The 21413-nt window shown below is 34.2% G+C and overlaps 1 protein-coding gene across 2 annotated transcripts in view; it reads left to right on the top strand.

The window, feature by feature from the left end:
• The window catches only part of EML5 (EMAP like 5), a gene marked incomplete at its 5' end in the record, with an annotated part of 161250 nt that overhangs the window by 29948 nt on the left and 109889 nt on the right, over positions 1-21413 (top strand). For both annotated transcript variants that reach the window (XM_082853619.1, XM_082853620.1), the window contains 6 exons: positions 1942-2101; positions 10521-10619; positions 12438-12506; positions 13933-14118; positions 16037-16172; positions 17420-17621. In XM_082853619.1, the coding sequence (XP_082709745.1) occupies positions 1942-2101; positions 10521-10619; positions 12438-12506; positions 13933-14118; positions 16037-16172; positions 17420-17621 (852 nt within the window). The remainder of the gene's footprint in view (positions 1-1941; positions 2102-10520; positions 10620-12437; positions 12507-13932; positions 14119-16036; positions 16173-17419; positions 17622-21413) is intronic.

The raw sequence follows: 21413 nt of genomic DNA on the forward strand, positions 1-21413 counted from the left end.
TTTGTATATGGTTTGAGGTATGGGTCCAGATTCATTCTAGATATTCAGATGTCCAGCACCATCTATTGAAAAGACCTTTCTTATTAATGGAAAGGCAATTGACCATAAATATATCAGTTTACTTTTGGACTCTCAATTCTGTTCCATTGATCAGCATGTCTGTTTTTATGCCAGTGCCATACTGTCTTGATTACTGTGGTTTTGTAGTAAGTTTTGAAATTGGTATGTGTGAGTCTTCCAATTTTGTTCTTTTGCAAGATTGTTTTTACTGTTCTGAGTTTTAGAATCAGCTTGTCAATTTCTTCAAGAAAGGTAACTAGTGTTTTGGCAGGGATTGTGTTGACTCTGTAGATCAGTTTGGGAAGTAATACCATCTTAACAATATGGCCCTCCAAGAACATGAGATTTCTTTCCATTTATTTAGTTTCTTAACATTTCTTTAATGGTATTGTGTAGTTTTTAGTGTATAAGTCTTGTACCTTTTTGTTTAATTTATTCCTAAGTGTTTCGTTCTTCTTGATGCTGTTATAAGTGGAATTGTTTTCTTGATTTAATTTTCAGATTGTTGCTAGTGTATAGAAATACAATTTGTATTTTTATATTGATCTTATATCCTTCAGCCTTGCTGAACTCATTTATTAGCTCTACTTGGGATTTATTCTGTTGTTGTTTGTGGATTCCTTAGGGTTTCCTATGTATGAGATTATGTCATTTGCAAGTAGAGATAGTTTTACTTCTCTCTTTTATTTCTTTTCCTTGCCTAATTGTCCTGGCTAAAATATCCAGTATCATGTTGAAGGGAAGTGGCAAGAGCTGACATCCTTGTCTTGTTCCTGTACTTATAGTGGGAACTTTCAGGCTTTCATGATTAAATGTGATATTAGCTGTGCATTTTGATAGATGCCCTTTCAGGTTGAGGAAATTCTCTTCAATTTCTAGTTTGTTGTGTTTTTTACTATGAAAGAGGTTAGATTTTTGTCAAATGCTTTTTCTGCATCTATTGAGATGAACATGTGTGGGGGTTTGGGTGTTATTATTAATATGATATACTTATTACATTGGTTGATTTTAATATGTTGAACCAACCTTCCATTCCCGCTTACCTTTTCTCTCCATAATTTCTCACTTAGTATTCCCTGACTTGATGATACCACTCCAGGCCATCCAGATGCCCAAGCCAAAAACCCAAGAGTCATCTTAGACTCTTCCCTTTCTGTTACTCTGTACATCAAACCTGTTAATTCTGTTTTAATCCCCTCCTAACTTTTCCCTCTTTCAGTTCATCTTCCACCCTGATGCTCGGAGTGATTTTTTTTTTTCTCCCAAAGGAGAATTTGATCATCTAAATATACTTGTGGAATAATTTATCAAGGAGAAATTTATATTCATTGCTTGCCTTCTACTGATGTACATAAACCATTACCAACTATTTGGTCTTTGTCTTGTTTTTAAAGACTTACAGACTACTTTCTGTGAATTATGGGTGACTTTTCTGTTTTTTTAAATGGGATTTGTAATTTAATATTAATGTTATAATAGGAGGGCTACTCAGTGCTATTTTTGGACACTAACATTTGGTCTAACTTTATACAATAAAAGAGTAAATGGGAGAGAGGGCTTGAAACAGATGAGATGAATACCAGATGAGAAGTTGGCATGTGGTAGGGTTGCTACTGATTCATTGCTGTGGTTCAGTTGACTACTTGTGAGAATTCTTTTTTTGAAAAGTTTACACACACTATATCATATTACAAGATTATGAAGTCTATCATAATTGTTTATTACATATACCATTGAAGTAGTAACTCTTAAGATTGATTTTTATGGAAGTTATTTTAAGGCCAAATTATTTTAAGTAAATAAGTAACTAAAGTCTAATTTTCACATTGATATAACAGCTCTGTAAGCAGTTTTAAATCTGTTTATTTATTTATTTTGCAGCCTTGCATTGCATCCTGAACGAGTATTGGTGGCAACAGGACAAGTTGGGAAAGAGCCTTATATCTGTGTTTGGGATTCATACACTGTGCAGACCATATCAGTTCTAAAGGATGTTCATACACATGGTATAGCTTGCTTAGCATTTGACTTAGATGGACAGGTATGTGATAATTTTTTTTCTTTTTGTAAACTGTGTTTTTAAAGTGTGTACTATAAGAAATTATTATAAATCTGTAAATATTAAATTGGAAAGCATTTGACAAAAAGCATTTATTCAAGGTGGAGGTGGGTAGAGGGGGTGGGTGGTAGATATATATAAGAAAAATAAGAATAATAATGAGTTTTTATTTCATTGTATCAAGAACTTTTCAGTTGAATTAATTACTACTATTAGAGCCAAAGTGATTCTGACTCAGTGGAACATTACCTGATTGTTCTTGAAAATTTTACATGTAACTCCTTCCCAGGTATTATATGTTAATAGGAAAGATGGAAGATATTTTAGGAAAATTCACTTTCTCTAAGTAGAGCTGTAAACATTTTAATTTTTAGTTATTTTAAAGGTTTCTATTAAAATTATTATTATTTTTTTTGCGGTACGCGGGCCTCTCACTGTTGTGGAGCACAGGCTCCGGACGCGCAGGCTCAGCAGCCATGGCTCACGGGCCTAGCCGCTCCGCAGCATGTGGGATCTTCCCAGACTGGGGCACAAACCCGTGTCCCCTGCATCGGCAGGCAGACTCCCAACCACTGCGCCACCAGGGGAGCCCAAAATTATATTTTTAATTGAAAATAATGCAGTTTTTATAATATGAGCTATTTTATATAAAATCAAAGTTCATAACAAAAGGTGTAATCTTTGTTCCACTTACTAATCAATTTGCAAATTATTATTTACTTCTAGTCATCGATTTTTAAAAAATTAAGCCAACAGCTCTTTTGTGGTGCTTTCATGGAACTTGTTGTACCTAAAACATATTTAAGAAGTGATAAGAAGTTGGGTTTTGCAGATTTAGTTAACTTATAGTCTTTAAAAGTTTTATAGTGAAATTAGACTTTAAAAATTATTTTAACTTTTAGAAGAATTTTGGTTGTCTGCTTTTTAATTCTTAAAATTAATTTTGTAGATCTATATTTTACAGAAACAGATTACGTTTTGTTCTAGTCACTTGAAAATGACAGCCAGTAGATGTTTTATTTTCAACTCTGAGAAATAGCTTCTTTGAGTAGCATAGATTAATATACCTTCTGTTTAGAGTCCGGTAAGAGATCTATAAAGATGTAACTCGAACCTCTCATTTGGGGAAAAAATGTGTTTCTAGGTTTAGAACCACTGTGTAGCAGTGATTGGCAATTCCAGAACCTTAATTCATTTCCCATTTTTCTGTTATTTTTCAAGTCCCTTAATGTCCTCATATCAAAATTTCATTTTCGTTTTTAAAAGGAAGAGAATAACACTCTTTGCTTACTTCACAGGAAATTATATTTTATGAAACAAACCAACAAAGTTGTTTTTTAGAATTATTTACCGAAGGTATTATGATATCCACAATGGTTTAACTATAAATGTCTGTATACTTTAAATATAGATGTTTTCTTCTTAATTTTAAAATTGCCCTTTCTAAATGCAGTGTATTGCATGGCTGAGGAAATTGTCTTACATACAAGGAGAAATCATGCCCATAGCTTTTACTAGTTGAAGCTTTAAATTTTGCTTACTTTAAGCAACATATAAGAAAAGTCTGAGTACATGCATTTTATTTTCACAGATCTTCATAAGAATGTGCTACTTTAAAATGTAAGCTTATAAAAAACATAATAGCTAAAAGTTATTGAGCACATACTAAGTGCCAGACATTGTGCTAAGCCTACATTATCTCATTTAATCCTCACAACAGCCCTATGAAATAGATATTATTATTATCTCTATTTTACAGATAAAGAAACTGAGACTTAGAGAGGTTAAATAACTTGCCCCAGGTTACACAGCTAGTAAATGGAGCCAGAGCGGGAACCCAGGTCAGTCACACTCCAAAGCTCATGTTTTTAACCGCAATGCTCTACTGCTTCCCAAACATGGAACTTAGGAGGTGGTTGTTTATATTTCAGAAGGAATTCATCCATCTTAAGTACAGTTAAAACTTGTAAGGAACTGCTGCCAATTGAAGATTAAGTTAAGAGTATTTCTGAAATTATGTTAATGAAAGATGCTTTAGTTAAGAAATATATTTGGGAACATATCTATTTATTCACTAATATCTGTAAACTGTTTATGAAATACCAATTAGGAAATACTGTATAATTTTTGCATTTTCTACTAGATTTGAAACTGTAAATGATCAGTTAAGGTTTATCCAATGAATGAGTCTCCCTGTTGGTAGTATGCTGAATTTTCTTTCCCCAGAGGGTTTCTTCTAAATGGATTGACTATCCATGCTAATACTGGAAGTCTGCCTTATTGAGAATAATTAGGGCATGAAAAGGCTATATAAATCCACATCAAACAGAGATTAAAATTTCATAGTAAATGGTAGAGAGGGGTAGGAGGAGGAGAATTTGATACTTTATTTTGAAAACACAATGATAATTTATAAAAACACATTCCCATATTTAACAAAATCTAAGTTATAGTTAAAACTCTGCTAATTTATAGAATGAACTAAGAATAAAATGTTAATTTTTTAGCCTAACTTTGTCGATTATATGCTGGTACATGATTATGAAGAGTCGTATTTGCAAAAATATTAAAGGAGTTCACTGATTTTTCCAAGGACCTTTTAGTAATCTCTTGATATCTAGACATATCTCAAGTGCCTATTGTATTAGTTTCGAGTTTTCATCTCTTCCATTGCTCTGCCAGATCCTAATTTCTGATGGCTTTCTTTATGAATTGACCAATATTTACTACATTAAGCCCTGGATATTTTGCAAAATTTGTGATTTTAACTTTGTAACATTTGTAACAACTAGTCCTCACTTAATAAATACTGAGATCACAAGGACCCCCCACCCCCATAGTAGAATCTTTTACGTTTGTCTATTATTTGAATATGTTTCACACTTGCAGGAACTCATGGAATTCGTCTAGTTGTGCCTATTAAGATACTTTTCTCATTTGAGTATTTAGTGTGCTAGAACTTTTTAATAAATACAGTTGACCTTTGAACAACACAGGGGTTAATCTGCATATAACTTGTAGTCGGCCCTCCGTATTCACGGTTCCTCTATGTCTGTGGATTCAACCAACTGTGAACCTGTAGTACTGTAGTATTTACTGTTGGAAAATATATGTGTGTAAGGGGACCCAGGAAGTTCAAATCTATGTTGTTCAAGGTCAGCTATACTTCTGGTTTAATTAATGGACACAACCAAGATTTTGTTTGGGAATAGGATCAGGGAGGAATTTGGGAAGCTGGATAGAGCCTTCTTTATCTGGTTTTCTTTCTCCCTATCTGACTGTTAGTTCTTAGTTATCTTGAAAGGAGCTGTTCCTTCTGTCTGCTTCTTAAATGTCAGTGTTTCTAGGAGTCTGTAGCCTTCCTTTCCCCAGCCCCCCTCACTTCACTTATTCTCTTTAGGTGATTACTAGATCCATGACTTTAACTCCTGTGTCAGTTAACAGTGGCCTCAGCTTCTCTCCTCACCTCCATATACTCTCCTTGAATGTCGTATAGATATACCATTTATTACATGTTTAAAACTGAGTTCTCTCTTTATTCTAACTCATTAAAAAACAAAGCTCATTCTTTCTCCTGTTTCTGGCCTACCTCTCCAGTCTTGTCTCCTGCCACTTCCCCGTTGGCAACTCCTCCCCTCAGCCACACCAAAGTACTAGCTCTTTCCTGAAAGCACCATGAGCTGTCTGATCTTGGTATCCTTTGGCCTTAAGTGAATTTTCTCTTATTTTTCTACCCGACTGTCTCTATCTTCTAAGATATGGTTCCAGCATTGCTTTCACTGGAAAACTTTCTTTATGCTCTTCCTCACCTGTGAGAAAGGATGATGAAGTAAAAAATGATAGAAAGCTAAGAGAGTGGGTAGTATTTGCTTGGTTATTTTTATCTTTTCATCTCTGCTGTTACTTAACCTGTTGTTAGGGAGGTTGATTTTGGCCATGATATGTTTATCAGGGCTACCGAGGAAGTGCTCCCAGGTCTATTTTGTTACTGCCTGTGCAGAGCCAGATGCTCTGGGGCTCTATTGAGGTACATGGAGTTTTAAAGCTTTTGACCAGTTGTGGTTCACTTTGTGTGTGATGAACTTAGCCAGAGAGAAGAGGCATTGATAGAAAGGGCAGTGCCTCTCTGACTGTTCCTCACTTTATACGTGTCTTGTGAATTTTAATCTCTACATAGTATACTATAGTGAGAGGTAGATATCTTTGTTTTAGCTAGATATTTGCTGATTACTCTCTAGTTCCCAAATATTAAAGACTCTTAGGAGGAGCAAATCATCTCCTCTAGTTCATTTGGACTCTCTGCAAGTGTGACTTCATGGAGAGCCAGATACAAAATATATTCTGTATCTTTTTATGTAAGCCATTCATTCTACCCATTTGGGGACTTAGATAGTAATTTTACTATGTGGAAACTTTCTAGCTAGGTACTAAATGACATTTCTCATTCAGACGGGTGGAGGGCATGGGTTCTTAAAGTTAATTATGGTTCTGGGAACATAATAATAATGATGATGATAACAAACGTTTATATAATTATGCCAAGTACTCTTCTAATTCCTTTATATATGTTAACCCTATGAGGTTTTTTTTCATTATCCCTATTTAGGCGGTGAGGAACCTAAGGTACAGAGAGGCTAAATAACTGCCCAAAGTCATCCAGTTAGTGAGAGATGGAGCTGGTATTTAAACCTAGGCAGTCTGGTACCAGAATCTGTGCTGTAAACCAGAGATTGGCAAAACTTTCTACAACATGTCAGATAGTAAATATTTTAAGCTTTTGAGCTATGCAGTCTCAGCTACTCCAGTAGCTGGAGTCACAGCTAATCCAGTTCTGCATTGTAGTGTGAAAGCAGTCATAGACACCTTATAAAGGAATAGGTGTGGCTGTGTTCCAGTAGAACTTTATTTACGAAAAGCAGGGTACAGGCCCGAGGGTTATAATTTGCCTACCCCTGCTTCTAAACCAGTGCTTTTCAAAGTACGTGTTGTGGGTGGGTCCTTGTGATTTCTTCTTTAACTCTGCGCTTACTTAGAATTGTACTGATAGTTGCCAGATATTTGGAGGATTTTCTGCACAACTTTCTGTTATTCTGATTTCATTCTGTCTTTGTCAGAGAACATACTCTGTATTTTAATTTTTAAAAATTTGTTTAGGCTTATTTTGTAATTCACAATTTTGTGATCTTCATGAGGTTTCCTGTGCACTTTGGAAAAATACGGGAAAATATGTATTCTGCTATTTCTTTTTTCTCCTTCTGTTGTGCTATTGTTGTCATTCATTTTACTTCTTTCATTTTCATTCATTTTACATGCTTTGTAAACTCCATTATAACTGTTGTGATTTTTCCTTAAACAGTTAGTTTTCAAAGAAAATTAAAAGTAAGAAAAGTCTTATTTACATATTTACCATTTGGATACTCTTCATTGATATGTGTAAATTAAGTCTCTCTTTGGTATCATTTTCCTTCTGCCTGAAGAAACTTCCGGTATCATATCTTATAGTGCTGATTTGTTGATGAATTTTCTCATCTTTTGTTTATTTGAAAAAGACTTAATTTTGACCCAGTTTTCAAAAGATATTTTTGGTAAGTATATAATTCTGTGTTGACTTTTTTCCCCCTCAGCACTTTAGAGAGGTTATTCATTGTCATCTGATATGCATAGCTTCAGATGAGAAGCCCAGGATTATTTTTAAATCTTTGTCCTTACACACCAAAATTCTCTCTCTTATTTGGCCACTTTTAAGGTTTTTCTCTTTAGCACTGGTTTCAACAGTTTGATGCCCATGTGTGTGGATGTGTTTTTTCTGTGTGTGTGATTTATCCTGCTTGAAGTTTATCGAGCGTCTCAGATTTGTGGGTTTATGTTTTTTATCAAATTGAGAAAGTTTTGGCCATTATTTCTTCAGTTTTGTTTTTCTTTTCTTCCATCTTTCTTCTCCTTTTAGAATCACAATTACCTGTACGTTAGACCCCTTGAAGTTTTTCTAAAGGTAACTGAGGCTCTGTTACTTTGTTCCCTTTTTCCTTCTGTGCTTTATTTTTGATAGTTTCTGTTGCTGTGTCTTCAAGTTCATTTATTTTTTCTTCATTGTCTAAGCTGCTGGTAATCCTCTGGAGTGAATTTTCATTTCAGATAATTTAACATTTATATTTAAAGTTCAACATGTTTTTCTTTTATATCTTCCATTTCTCTTTTTATTCTTTATGTGTTTGTTTTAAAATAATTCTGGAGCATCTTGAACATTTCCATCTTAACAGCCAATATCTTCTAATTTTAATCATTTCTGTGATTCTTGGGTCTGTTTCTATTAACTGATTTTTCTCCTGGTTATTGGTCACATTTTCCTCTTTTTTAACATGTTTAGTAATTTTTTTTATTGGATGCTGGACATTGTGTATATTACATTCTGAATGCTGGATTTTGTTGTATCCCTTTAAAGCATGTTGGACATTGTTTTTGTAGGTAGTTAAGTTCCTTGTCGATCAGTTTGGTCCTTTTGAAAAGCTTGCTTTCAAGCTTTTTTTGGTCAAGGCTAGCGTAGCTTTTCCTCTAGGACCACTGGTTTAACTTCACTACTATGGTGTGACCCTCCTGGAATCTCTACTGAATACACGGTGAATTCGAGGATATACCTCCTTTCTTGCTATTGGGAATTTGAGTGATCCTGACCCTTTATGATCTCTGGGAATTGTTTGGCTTTAGCTCCCCAGTAATTGTTCTTTTTTCAGAATTTGTTCTTTGCATGGCCTCATGGATTTCACCTTATACATGCAAGAACTGGTGTTCTCAAGGGGACCCATAAACAGATTTTCTAGAGTTCTTTTTCTGCTCTGCAAATTCTAGCCATCTTGGCCTCTCTGAACTTCAGGCTCTGTCTTCTCAAATCAGCAAGTCTTCTGGGCTCTGTTTGGCTTCCACCTTTCTGTGCTATAGTCTGGAAAATGCCACCTAAATGAAGGCTGGGGCAATTGCAGAACTTACCTTGTTTGCTTCCCCCTCATTCACGGTTTACAGTGCTTCACTTCCTGTTAAGAATGTCCAAAAATATTTGTTTTATGTATTTTGTACAGTTTTCTAGTTGTTTATGGCAGGGGGCAAGTTCAGACCCTAATACTCCTTCATGACCAAAGGCCATCTTTCATGTTTCCTAACCTCTCTCATACTTCTCATCTCACTGTCCCCTCTTTTCAGCTCAGTCTCTTCATCTCCCTCTAATCTCCTATATAACTCTTCGACTGAGGTATTTTTTTCTTTTTTCCACTGAATTTTTAATTTCATTTATTTTTCATTTCTAGAAATTGTTTGCTTCCTTAAATTTGCTGGGATACTTTTTATGGTCTCCCATTCTTGTCTCATATGAAGATATTTTGAAGCCTTAATTTTATTTCTCTACTCATATTAAGCTTATTTTATATTATCTGATAATTCCAATGTCTGATACTTTTCAAGACTGATTGTTCTGTTTCTGGTGACTTGCTGATTCTCACTCATGGTCCCTTATTTCCTCTGGTTATTGGGTGTGGGGGTTGTTTGTTTTAAGTTTATTTTTTATTGACTTGCTACTTGTAGGAATTCTTCAAGGGATGGATTGATGTATCAGTCCTCCATATAGGATTTATATTTGCCTGTGCCACATAGTTGAAAATGCTTGAAAACTCTGCAACCCTTAGGACCACTCTGAATGAAATTTTTCATTTGAAGGATTCATGATTCATGTGGACATAGGCCCTACAACCATGTGAAGGTTGTTTGTGGCTACATATTTTCAGGAGGGTTTTTTTCCCCTTCATGCATCACTGCCCCTTTCTTTGAAAAGGGATGGTTTCTTGTTCTCCCTTACTCTGAGGAGTTACTGCTTTAGTCAAATGTCTGCAATTCAAATCCCTACCTTGGGCAGGCCCTAAACTTTATCTCCTATTCCTCTTTAGCCTGAAGAACAAAAATTAGGCTTACCAGGAGTTAGCTGATACCTTTAGAGTAAAGTGGGTATAGGAGCTCTCTTACTTCCAGGATTCCCATAGGAAATCACTTTGTTTTTGTTCTCAGATTTCTTAATTCCTTGACAGCTCAACAGTGCATTTAAAAAGATGTTTTTTCATTTTATCTAGCATTTTTAGTTTTTGGCAGGAGAGACGTTTAGGGTGTTCTGTCAATCCTACTGTTAGAAATGGAAGTCTTTCTTCTGTTTCTCATATGAAGAACTACACATATATGCAAATATTAACAAGATGAAATACATCCAGCCTTTCTCTATGAGGTCTATAAAATATAAGTGTGTAAGTTTTGATGTTTATAATACCCATGAGTAGAATTTGTTTGCCATTTATAATTTGGTTCCTTTTTTATTTGTTTACTTTTTTATTCCCCCTGCTCCCTGGTCTTCTTGGACATAATTCAGCGCTTGGTTTCAGTTGGACTTGATTCAAAGAATGCAGTTTGCGTTTGGGATTGGAAAAGAGGAAAAATGTTATCTATGGCTCCAGGTCACACAGATAGAGTAAGTATTCTCCTTTGGAGTTTCTAATGGGTACTGCGTGGGAAAAAGCCAGAGAAGAGTCAGGAGATTTTATGTTTCTGTGTTTTGTTATTGCCAGTTGCTCATGTGTAATTTAAAATTTTAAATGCAGTTATAAATACTCATAAAATTTTAGAATGCGTATATGTATTGTGGTACTCAAAAACATGACTTGATATGTATAGTTTTAGCATAAAACCTTTAACCCAGTGTTTGCTTTGGCAAAAATGATGAGTTTTAAGTTATTCAAACCTAAATTTAAAAATTGAATGGTTCATGCCTAGGCTCTATTTATTATTCAGTTTGATTTATCACATATGCATCATAGTTAAGGTGAATACTGTTGCACATATGAATTTGAAATTATGTTCGAGACCTAACATTTTTCACTTTGGAAACTTGTTAAAAATACATTCCTTATTCCAAGTTGTATGAAATTAATATAATGAATACTTTGTCTTAAACTCTTTAAAATGTCTGATTTTTTTGGTGTATCTGCTGTATTCTGCTATCTGGTAGTCTTTACCATGTTTCTTTGACACCTGTCTGCATAATCACCTAACCTGAACCAACACAGGAGCTACAGTCGTTGATTCTATTTGGGGAAAATCTATGAATCTGTAAAAATTGTATAAAAAATTTTAATGTATTTGCATTTTGGAAAATAAACTTGGTTTTCAGCAGATTCTCAGAGGGGCCTGTTATACGCAAACACGATTTAGATAATTATTAAAGTGTTAGGTACATTTTATTAGACAGTTGTGTATTCTGACTTACTTAGATCAAAGCATTTCACACATTAGTACTTTGGACTTAGTAAGTAGACTGATTACTATGAAAAATGGTACTGTCATTGGAATTTTTGAAAAGTATTTTTGTGGTTAGTATTTTAAAGGTGCATCAGTATGTTTTTCATTTAATCTGTATATTAAATGTATGGTGAGTTGTTAAATGTTAATTTATAAGATGTATTCTTTCTTCATTATCACTAAAGACTATCACTTGGTAAATTTTTAGAGGTAGTAAGTATATTAGGTGATTATGCAGGCAGATATCAAAGAAACATGGTAAAGACTACCAGATAGCAGAATTGTTTTTTATCTGTTATGAGATTATTTTTCAAATATTAATTTTTCTTTCATTTATTATTAAGTATATATTTAATGCATATTTTATTTCAGCTGGGTTTTTTCTTGTTTGATTTTGTAACAAAAATTGTTTGTGTGTATTTATAATTTATGGAACCTTAGAAAAAAATGAAGCCTGGGGATCTCCAAAATGTAAGTTAGTTTTGTTTGACCCATAAACAATTTAAAAAAACTGAAAACTAGAAACAGAATTTTTACTGTGAAATAAATGTTTGGATCTTTTATGTAAGTAATTCTGTGTGATAGAAAGCTACAAAAATGTTCTCTATTTCTGGCTGTATAAGTGTTGTGTATGTTCTCATAATTATCTTTCCTCTTTAGAAATTATGCACTTACCTGCCTCATTCCCTGTTTCTGTTGAATCATTCTTGTTATTTATAGACCAAATTTTTTTAAAAAATTAGAAAGAGATGTTAATTTCCATTCCACTAGTAGTTTCATATGGTTCATAGAAACTAAGAAATAGTTTTTATTCCTTATCATTTACATACTTTATTTCTCATAGGATCTTGAAGTGTAGGGTTCTGATTATTATTTATTGAGGAATATTGTTTTATGATATGTAGGGTTTGGGGCTATTTGGGCTTTTGGACAGGATTCTTAAATGATTCTGGATATAAGTATTTTAACCATGAATCTGATTTGTTTACAGATATTTGATATTTCTTGGGATGTGTACCAGCCAAATAAACTGGTCAGCTGTGGTGTAAAACATATCAAGGTACTAGAAGGGTCTTGCTTTATAATAGTCATGATTACTTATTCTCTGCCACTAAGCACACATCACACTACAATTTAGGATATATATATATATATATATACACACACACACACACACACACACACACATACACACACAACGTGCGTGGGTGTATATATATATATATAGAGAGAGAGAGAGAGAGAGAGAGAGAGAGCGAGCGAGAGAGAGACAGAGTGAGAGAGAGACAGAGAGAAACAGAGGTGGATGAAAAAGAGATTAGTATGTTGCTCTCTGATATTTTCAAAGCTGAGCAGTTCCTTTACTTGTAAAGCTTAAAAATAAGAAAGATACACATTTGGAATGATTTGTTCATTTTTGGAAGAAGATAGGGAAGTCAAACATAAATCTTCATGATGAGGGTTTTTGTTCTTTTATGTGGATTCAGGTAAAGTTAATGTTTGCAGAAAGAAAGAAATGAATATGGGGCAGGGCAGGAGTATACACATTAGATAGTTCTGCATAAAGAATTTAGGCCCAGAGAATAAGTTCAACTTTATAATAAGTAAATTGCCACTTAAAGTAATATGATTTATTAATATTATGTACTTAAAAGATCTTACCTGATCTTCAAGATCTTATTCTAAGACCTAAAGATCTAAGTTTAAAATCTGAAGCCTTAAAGAACTAAAAATGATCACTTATCCATTCAAATAGCTAATGAATGCTTTAATCAATGTATGATTTTTAAATTTAAAAATCTCCGTGATTTCTGTGCATAAGTATAGCTGGTTCTCTTCCTTTCAGTAAGTCCCAATTTCAGTCTATTTTTTTCTTCTAAATTAGTGATTCTCAATTTTGGCTGCATATTAAAATCACCTGGGGGAAATTAATGACACAATATACCTGAACCCCCACTGAAATAAATTGAGACAGAATCTCTGGAGAGTGAAGCCCAGCTATCCAAATGATTTTGATGCTCAGCAGGAGTTAAGAACCATTGTTCTAGAATCCACATCAGTGCTGTCCCATAGAGTAACCACTAGTTAGATGTGGCTCTTGAGCGTTTGAAATGTGACTGCCAGTGTGACTGAAGAAATGAGTATTAGCTTCATTTTCATTGCTAACCCTTCCCAACTTTTTAATCTGTCTAAAAGATTATGTAGTTTTTTTTCCAGAAACCTAAGGGAAACACAGCATATTTTTAAAATAGTTTAGTTCAACCCCCCCTTATTACAGTAAGGATTGAAACAGTGATTTATCTGCTATAACATAGCTAATGACAACACTAAGATGAGGATGTGAGCATTGAACGCTATTGTATCATAAGGGAGTTTCTTAGGTAATTTCTAGTCTGCTGCTCTAATATAGCATCAAAGTATTGGAAATGTTTTTGGTTATATTATGAGCATTCTTTGGTAATTCGATTATACTATGTACTTTTTAGTTCTGGAGTTTATGTGGAAATGCTCTGACCCCAAAACGAGGGGTCTTTGGTAAGACTGGTGACCTTCAGACAATATTGTGCCTGGCCTGTGCAAGGGATGAATTAACATATTCTGGTGCACTCAATGGGGATATATATGTTTGGAAAGGAATTAATCTTATACGAACAATACAAGGAGCTCATACTGTAAGTATATTTAAATATTTTAAATACTTTTAGGTATTAATTACTTACCTTCCTGTCTTAGAACAAAAGGTTCCATAATATAGCAGACTTTCTGTTCAATTCAGTAACTTGAAAACTACTATAACAATTGAATTAATTTGTTTTTGTTTTCAAGATTTCAATGAGGAAACATTATGCAATTAAATTAGTATAATTATTATTTTGTTCAAACCATTGCTTTAGTATGGTGTCTTTTTCATTGTTGAAAAACAGTTTGTTAAATTTAACCTAAAAGTATCCTAGATTAACCACATTAGAATAAAGCTAGTGCTTTTGTAGCCAATTTACCAGTGGGAAATTTGGGGATAGCTCTAGGATAAAATTAACTTTTTAATTTTAATATCATTGATTCATTAAGTGAGTGGCAAAGGAATTTAATTTTTGTACTTCATGAGATTTTCATATAAATAAGTTATCAGGAAAAAAAAGCTGTTGTTAAAGCCTTTTAGTGTTTAGTCCCTTTTAGGGACTTCCCTGGCTGTCCCAGGTTCGATCCCTGGTCGGGGAACTAAGATCCCGCATGCCATGCGGTATGGCCAAAAAAAGTTTTAAAAACAAACAAACAAAAACCTTTCAGTGTTTTTTGATTTGGGCTTTTTTAGCAGTTGAGTCCCTCACATAGTGAGGGGAGCTAGAGAGCACAGAGCTGCCATATTGGTAGCAGGACAATCTCAAGTAGAAAAGTGATACATATATTAATATGAATCACTATTCAATATATATTACATATTAAGTATATTAAAGAACCACTTAGAGCAGGACTTGCTTTAAGCAAAATGCCTAAAGACCAGAAATAGCAGATTCTAACAAAGGTTGTGGCAATTCACATTTTTACCATCAATATATAAAAATACCAGTTTCTTCCTCATACTCATCAGCAGAGGTTGTGTCCACTCTTGGAAATTTTTGCTTGTCTTCTGGGTGAAAAATAATAACTATTTGTTTTAGTTTGCTTTCCTGTCTATTTGTGAAATTTCATGTATTTATTGACTAGAGTTGACCCTTGAATAACATGGGTTTGAACTACAAGGGTCCACTTGTATGCAGATTATTTTCAATAGCAAATACTGTAGTACTACACAATTTGTGGTTGGTTGAATCCATGGATACCGCAGAACTTGCAGATATGGAGAACCTTGGATGTGGAGGTCCAATTCTAAGTTTTACTAGAATTTTCAACTACACAAAGGTCGGCACCCCTAACACCCGCATTGTTCAAGGGTCAGCTGTACTTGAATTTCCTTTTCTGTTAATTGGCTTTTCTTATCCTGTACTCTTTTTTTGTTACTGTTGTTGTTGGATTTTCTTTCCTTTATTCATTTGTTCATATTCAATATTATTATTCAATATTATTCATATTCAATATTATTCATATTAGGGATATTAACCTTTTGACAGTCATATACAATGCAAATATTTCCCCAGTTTGTTTTTTTACGATATCTTTTCTCATATGAAAAATTGAAAATTTTTCCTTTATGCCTTGGTGGGTAACCTGCCACGCTTAAAAAAAGTTCTCTCTTTGTTACTTACGTAACAAAGTTACGTAAGTGTTCTGACTTCTAATATATTTGTTTCATTTTTTACGTTTAGAATTTGGTCTGCATGTTTTTGTTTTTGTGTAATTCATTTCTATATATGGTATAAGGTTTAACTGAATTTTCTTTTATGTTATGCCCATCTCATTAAATACCACCTTGGTCACATATTGAGTTCCTATATATGCATAGATTTGTTTCTAGATTATCCTTTGTGTTTTCTGATGTATTTGATTATTCCTATGCCATATAAAAAATTTTTTAAGTGGATTTCTACCATCATATATAGTGTATTTTCTTAAAAAGTATATATTGTTAAATTATTTTATTCCCTCTTCTAGGCGGGAATTTTTAGCATGAATGCTTGTGAAGAAGGCTTTGCTACTGGTGGCAGAGATGGCTGTATTCGTCTTTGGGATTTAACTTTTAAACCAATAACTGTGATTGATCTCAGGGAGACAGACCAGGGGTACAAAGGTAATAGCAAAACAAATATCTCATTACTAGGCAAATTCTAAATATACCAAGGTTGTTGGTTTCTTTCAGTAAACTTAAAAGTATGTTTTGTAAAATAAATGAGACTTATATTTGCCCCTTCATACTATATACATTTTAATTAAAATCCTTCTGCTGAAGAGGAGAAATTTTGCCTGTTATAATGGAACCTACAGAGAGATGTGATAGGTACTTACTTTGGTAACCTTAAATTTTGAAAATATTTTACTATTAGAACGCTAAATATAACTGTTTAGCAAATAAACTGTTGAAAATAGTGTGTTGAGAGCTAGAGGAACTTTTGTTTAGGATTATTTAAATTCATGTATATGTGTTTTTCCTTCATCCAAATTTGTCAGCGATCAGGAGATAATTTTTTCTTTGGGAGGGTTTTTAAAAATTGATGTAATAAAACAGAATCTTTCACTATAAAAGTAAACGTATTATACACTAGTGTGGAATTATAAGAGAGGACTGGAAGTATTAGATGTGTGACCTTGAGCTGCATACCTCATCTGTAAAATGAGAATAAGAGTAGCTATTTCAGAGAATTAAATGGGCTAATATATGTAAAATATTTAGAAGTGTCTGGCACATAACAATCATCCAGTGTTAACTGTTATACCGTTTTCATTAGTTTTGCTGAGCATTATTGTACTTTAAAGTTTACAAAATAATTTGACACTTTTTCTTATTTGATTCTTACATTGTAAGTTACACAGGAGCTTAATGTTGACCATACTATATAGATGAGAAAACTGAGGAAGACACTAGCTTTCCTGAGGTTACAAAAGGGATTGTATATAGAAAAAGTAGAAGTCTCTCTTCTTAATGGTTTTATGAGCACATTGAAGAAATGAAATATAAACACGAGAAAAGTCAGATTATTATAAGAGAAAAATAATACAGTTCTTTAATTCTGAATAATTACTCTGTGGATGATGCACACTGTTGTTATAAGCCTTTGGCTGAGGAAGTGATCAGACTATGACTGATGTTGTCCAGTAAGGAAGAAGAGTGTATTCCCTGAAGGATGGGTAGAAATTAAGTATATAAAAATAGAAATAGTCCACATAGAAAACAGTACAGATAAATGAAGAAAATGTGTGGATCCAAGACTTTCAGTTTCCTTTTATCTTATATCTAAGGTATAAAAAGTAACAGTGGTTTAGGCAGATTGGCATTCTGTTATTACAGTACTGATCTTAAATACAATTCAATTTGACTAGGTTTGTCTGTAAGGAGTGTTTGTTGGCGAGGTGACCACATTCTAGTTGGAACACAGGACAGCGAAATTTTTGAAATTGTGGTGCATGAAAGAAACAAACCTTTCCTAATTATGCAAGGGCATTGTGAAGGTGAACTTTGGGCACTTGCCGTCCATCCTACTAAACCTTTGGCCGTGACTGGAAGTGATGATCGTTCAGTCAGGTAAGCAATTCATAAAGTAATTGCATAGGCTGGAATTTGAATTTGTCCTTAGGGAAACATAAGAAAAACTTAAAAAAAAAAACCCTTAGTTTAAAATTTTATCTGCTTATGGTGTAACAAATGAACATAATAGGTGCTTAAAATTGATAGAATTAACAACTATTTATAAGATTTGGGGCTTTCTCTTAAAAACCTAAGTTGGAGTTTGTTCCATATCAAAATGTACAAGATTACCTTTTTAACAGCTATATAATGTTCCACTGTGTATTGTAATTTATTCAATTAATCTATCATTGATGGGAGTTTAGGTTCTTCCAGTATTGTGCTTCTAAATACACTGCTTGCAGCAAATGTCTTTATACCTTTGCCATTTTTTACATGTGTAAATATGAATATTTCTATGGTAAATTCTTCACAGTGTTCAAAAGACATATGCATTTAAAATTTTGGTAGATAATGCCTTGCACAGTGGCAATAACAATTTACATACCTTACAGCAATGTGTGACAGTGCCTGTTTTCCCACACCCTTGTCAGCACTAATTATTACCCCAAAAGGTGAAAAATGATATCTTGTTATGTTTTGAAAACATGCTTTTCTCTCATGCTGAGGGGTCTTGAGTATGTTTTCATACGTTTGGAGGACAGTTGTATTTCCTTTTCTTTGACCTGTCTGTTCAAGCTCTTTGCGTATTTTCCATTAGTACATTGGTCTCTTTCTAATTATTTTAATATAGGATCTAATACCTGTCTACATATGAAAGCAGCAATTAGCCTTTTGTCTATGAGTGGTTTTTAAAGTGTGATTCCTGGACCAGCAGCATCAGCATTACAGGGGAACTTGTAAGAAATGCAAATTATCATGCATTATACAGGACCTTGTATCAGAAATCCACCAATTTGGGGTTTTCCAGGTAGCTCTGATACACACTAAAGTTTGGGAACTACTGGTCAGTGATGTGAGTTGAGATATTTTTTCCACTTTGATGTCTTTGTTACTTGCTTTTTTACTATGTTTAGGTTTTCTGCTATGAAGAAGTTTTTGTTGTTGTTTTGTTTTATGCAGCTGAATTTATCAGCATTTTCTTTTATGACTTCCGAGTTTTCTAGCATAGAGAAATCCTCCCTAAAGTTAACAAGTTTTCCAATATATTTTTCTAGTACATTAGTGGGTTTATTTTTTATGTTTAACTCCTAATCTGTGTAAAGTTTACTTTAGTATAAGAAGTGAGGTGGGGATGCAACCTAATTCTTTCTAGATAACTACTGATATTTTAAATGGTATGTTAATCAATCATGCCATTTACTTTCTCTGTGTTACTTAGTTTTATGTAGGTGGGAGATGCCATAGCTCTGGGTTCACATAGAAACTCTCTGTGGGACTACACTTCACCCACATGGTTTGCTAGGATCTATTGTTTAGTTTCTTGCATTTTAGGAGGACTGCTGTCATTAGCTGCCACATAACTATGAAAAAAGGACAACTGGTGCTTTAAAAAGTAACTGTGTTACCTGTAAACTGGGTTCACCTCTTGGTGGGTGTCGAACCAAAAGACACAATCAAGCCAAAGATTGGGAGAAGGATTTATATTACTTGAAGAAAGTAAGGAGAACACCAGGGACCTTTCCCAAACCAGTGTCTCCCCGAATAGCAAAATTGGGGAAGTTTTAAGATAAGGGCATATATTCATGAAGGGGCTTGGGCAGAAGAGAATTCAGCATAGAATTAGGGCAAAAGTCAACAGAGTCCAAGCTTTAGTTGATTGAAATCACAAGGGTCAGAAAAGGTCAAAATCATCATCCATTAGGTTCCAATTGATCTGGTAGTTGAGCACTTCTGGCTAATCTTTACCACTGAAACAGAACTGGGAGATTTTACAATTGATTTATTATCTTTGCTATTGATAACAGTCATTTGATTCTGCATTCTTTTGTTTCCTTAAGGTCATTAATTACTGAGACCTGTACAAGGACAAGCAGTGTGGCCAGGCTTAGATCACAAAATGACCTAGGCCAAAAATGACCTGTCAAGGCTGTGCCTGGTTCTCTTTCTCTGGAGACTCACTATTCTATCTGCTTGCAGTTGCTCAGACTTCTGTTTCTATTACTGGTGGGCAAGTTATTCAGAAAGAACTCTTCCTTTGAAAACAATTAAAAATGCTGGTTAAAATGTAAATCACCTTTAAACTGTTCTTTGAACAGTTTAAAGGAACTATCAGACAAGTTGCGGAAAAAAAAAGGGAATTTAGGAGCAGTTGTGGGCCAAAGCCACTTTTGCACTGAGGGCATTTTTCTTCCCTTGATTAAACTTGGGCTGTTTATGGCTTTCTACTGGGGCATAGGGGCAGAAGTCAAGACCAGGGCTTGCCCAAGGGGAGTAGTCCAAAACACCATGCTAGAACTATAGATTAGGCTATGAAAAAATATCCCTTGCAGATTTATGTGGGGATGGAGATCTTACTTCTTGTTTCAAGTTTTGATAGCACAGGAAGTAAATAAAGCAGCTTGATGTTATTATTCAAACAACATTAATAGTTCCAATAACTTTACCACAGTGTTGTTTAAAAAACAAAATTCAGCTGAGTAAATTTGAAGACCTAAATGGCTTTATTAAATGATTCATGAATTGGGCAGCATCCCATCTAGAAAGTAGAAAAGTGCTCTGAGGAGCTGTACAAAATGGAAGGTTTTTGAAGGCAGAAAAAGAGTGGGACAAGAAAGTCAAAAACAAAAGAAAGGATTATTTCAGGCAAGGTCACCTTCCTTTGAGGGAGGCGGGGGTTGGGGGTGGGGGTGGGCGGGTGGGGGTGATCAATCTATCATGCACATTACCTCATTACTGTTGATCAGGAAATTCCAGACTGATGGGTTTAAAATTCCACTCCTGGGAGAAGCTGAAACTGCAGTTAGGTTAGTTATTAAGTTTTGGTTTGTTGATGTGAGGCTTAGCACAAGTGACTCCATTTTGGGCCTGTTGTTTCTTTTCTTTTCTCCCTCCCTCCCTTCCTCCCTTCCTTCCTTCCAACGGTTTCAAATAAGTTCTGCTTTTACCTTATAATTTTAGGTTGAATTTATTAAGAAACAGTATCAAATGTGCAGCAAAAGCTAACTTCTAAAGCCATTCAGTGTTTAATAATGGTAGTTGAGGGAGTTCCCTGGCAATCCAGTGGTTAAGACTATGTGCTCCTGATGCAGGGGGCACAGGTTTGATCCCTGGTCAGGGAAGTAAGATCCCACATGCCATGCAGCACAGCCAAAATAATAATAATAATAATAATAATAATAATGGTAGTTGAGGGCAATTTTGATTTAGAAAAATTTCAGTCTTGGCTCTGAGATCAAAATATCATAATAAAACTTTACCATTGCTAAGCCATTAACCTGCTGTGTGAGCAAGTCAGGATTTTTAGCTACTGTTCCTGATAAAAACTCAGAAATAGTAATGGTTAAATCCACTGGAGAAGATGAAGTTCACCATTAACACTATTGGTTCTAAAACACGATTCAAGTGTGTGTGTGTGTGTGTGTGTGTGTGCACGCGCAAAATACTTGCAAAAGAATAATACAGTGAATACTCATAGGCTTTAAACAACTTACATTTTTAAGTAAAATTGTAAATTTGTCCAAGCCATTTTTCCCCATACATATTTTTATACCCCAATGTGGTATAAAAATACATTGTATTGGATTATTGCTTTCTCAGTAATGTCTTTGAAAATATTCTAGCCTGTAGTTGTTTCATGCAAACTATTCGTAGAAGCTAATTCTTTATCACTTCAAACTTGCCATTGAC

Source organism: Leucopleurus acutus (assembly GCF_964270905.1).
Source record: "Leucopleurus acutus genome assembly, chromosome: 1".
NCBI lineage: Eukaryota > Metazoa > Chordata > Mammalia > Artiodactyla > Delphinidae > Leucopleurus > Leucopleurus acutus.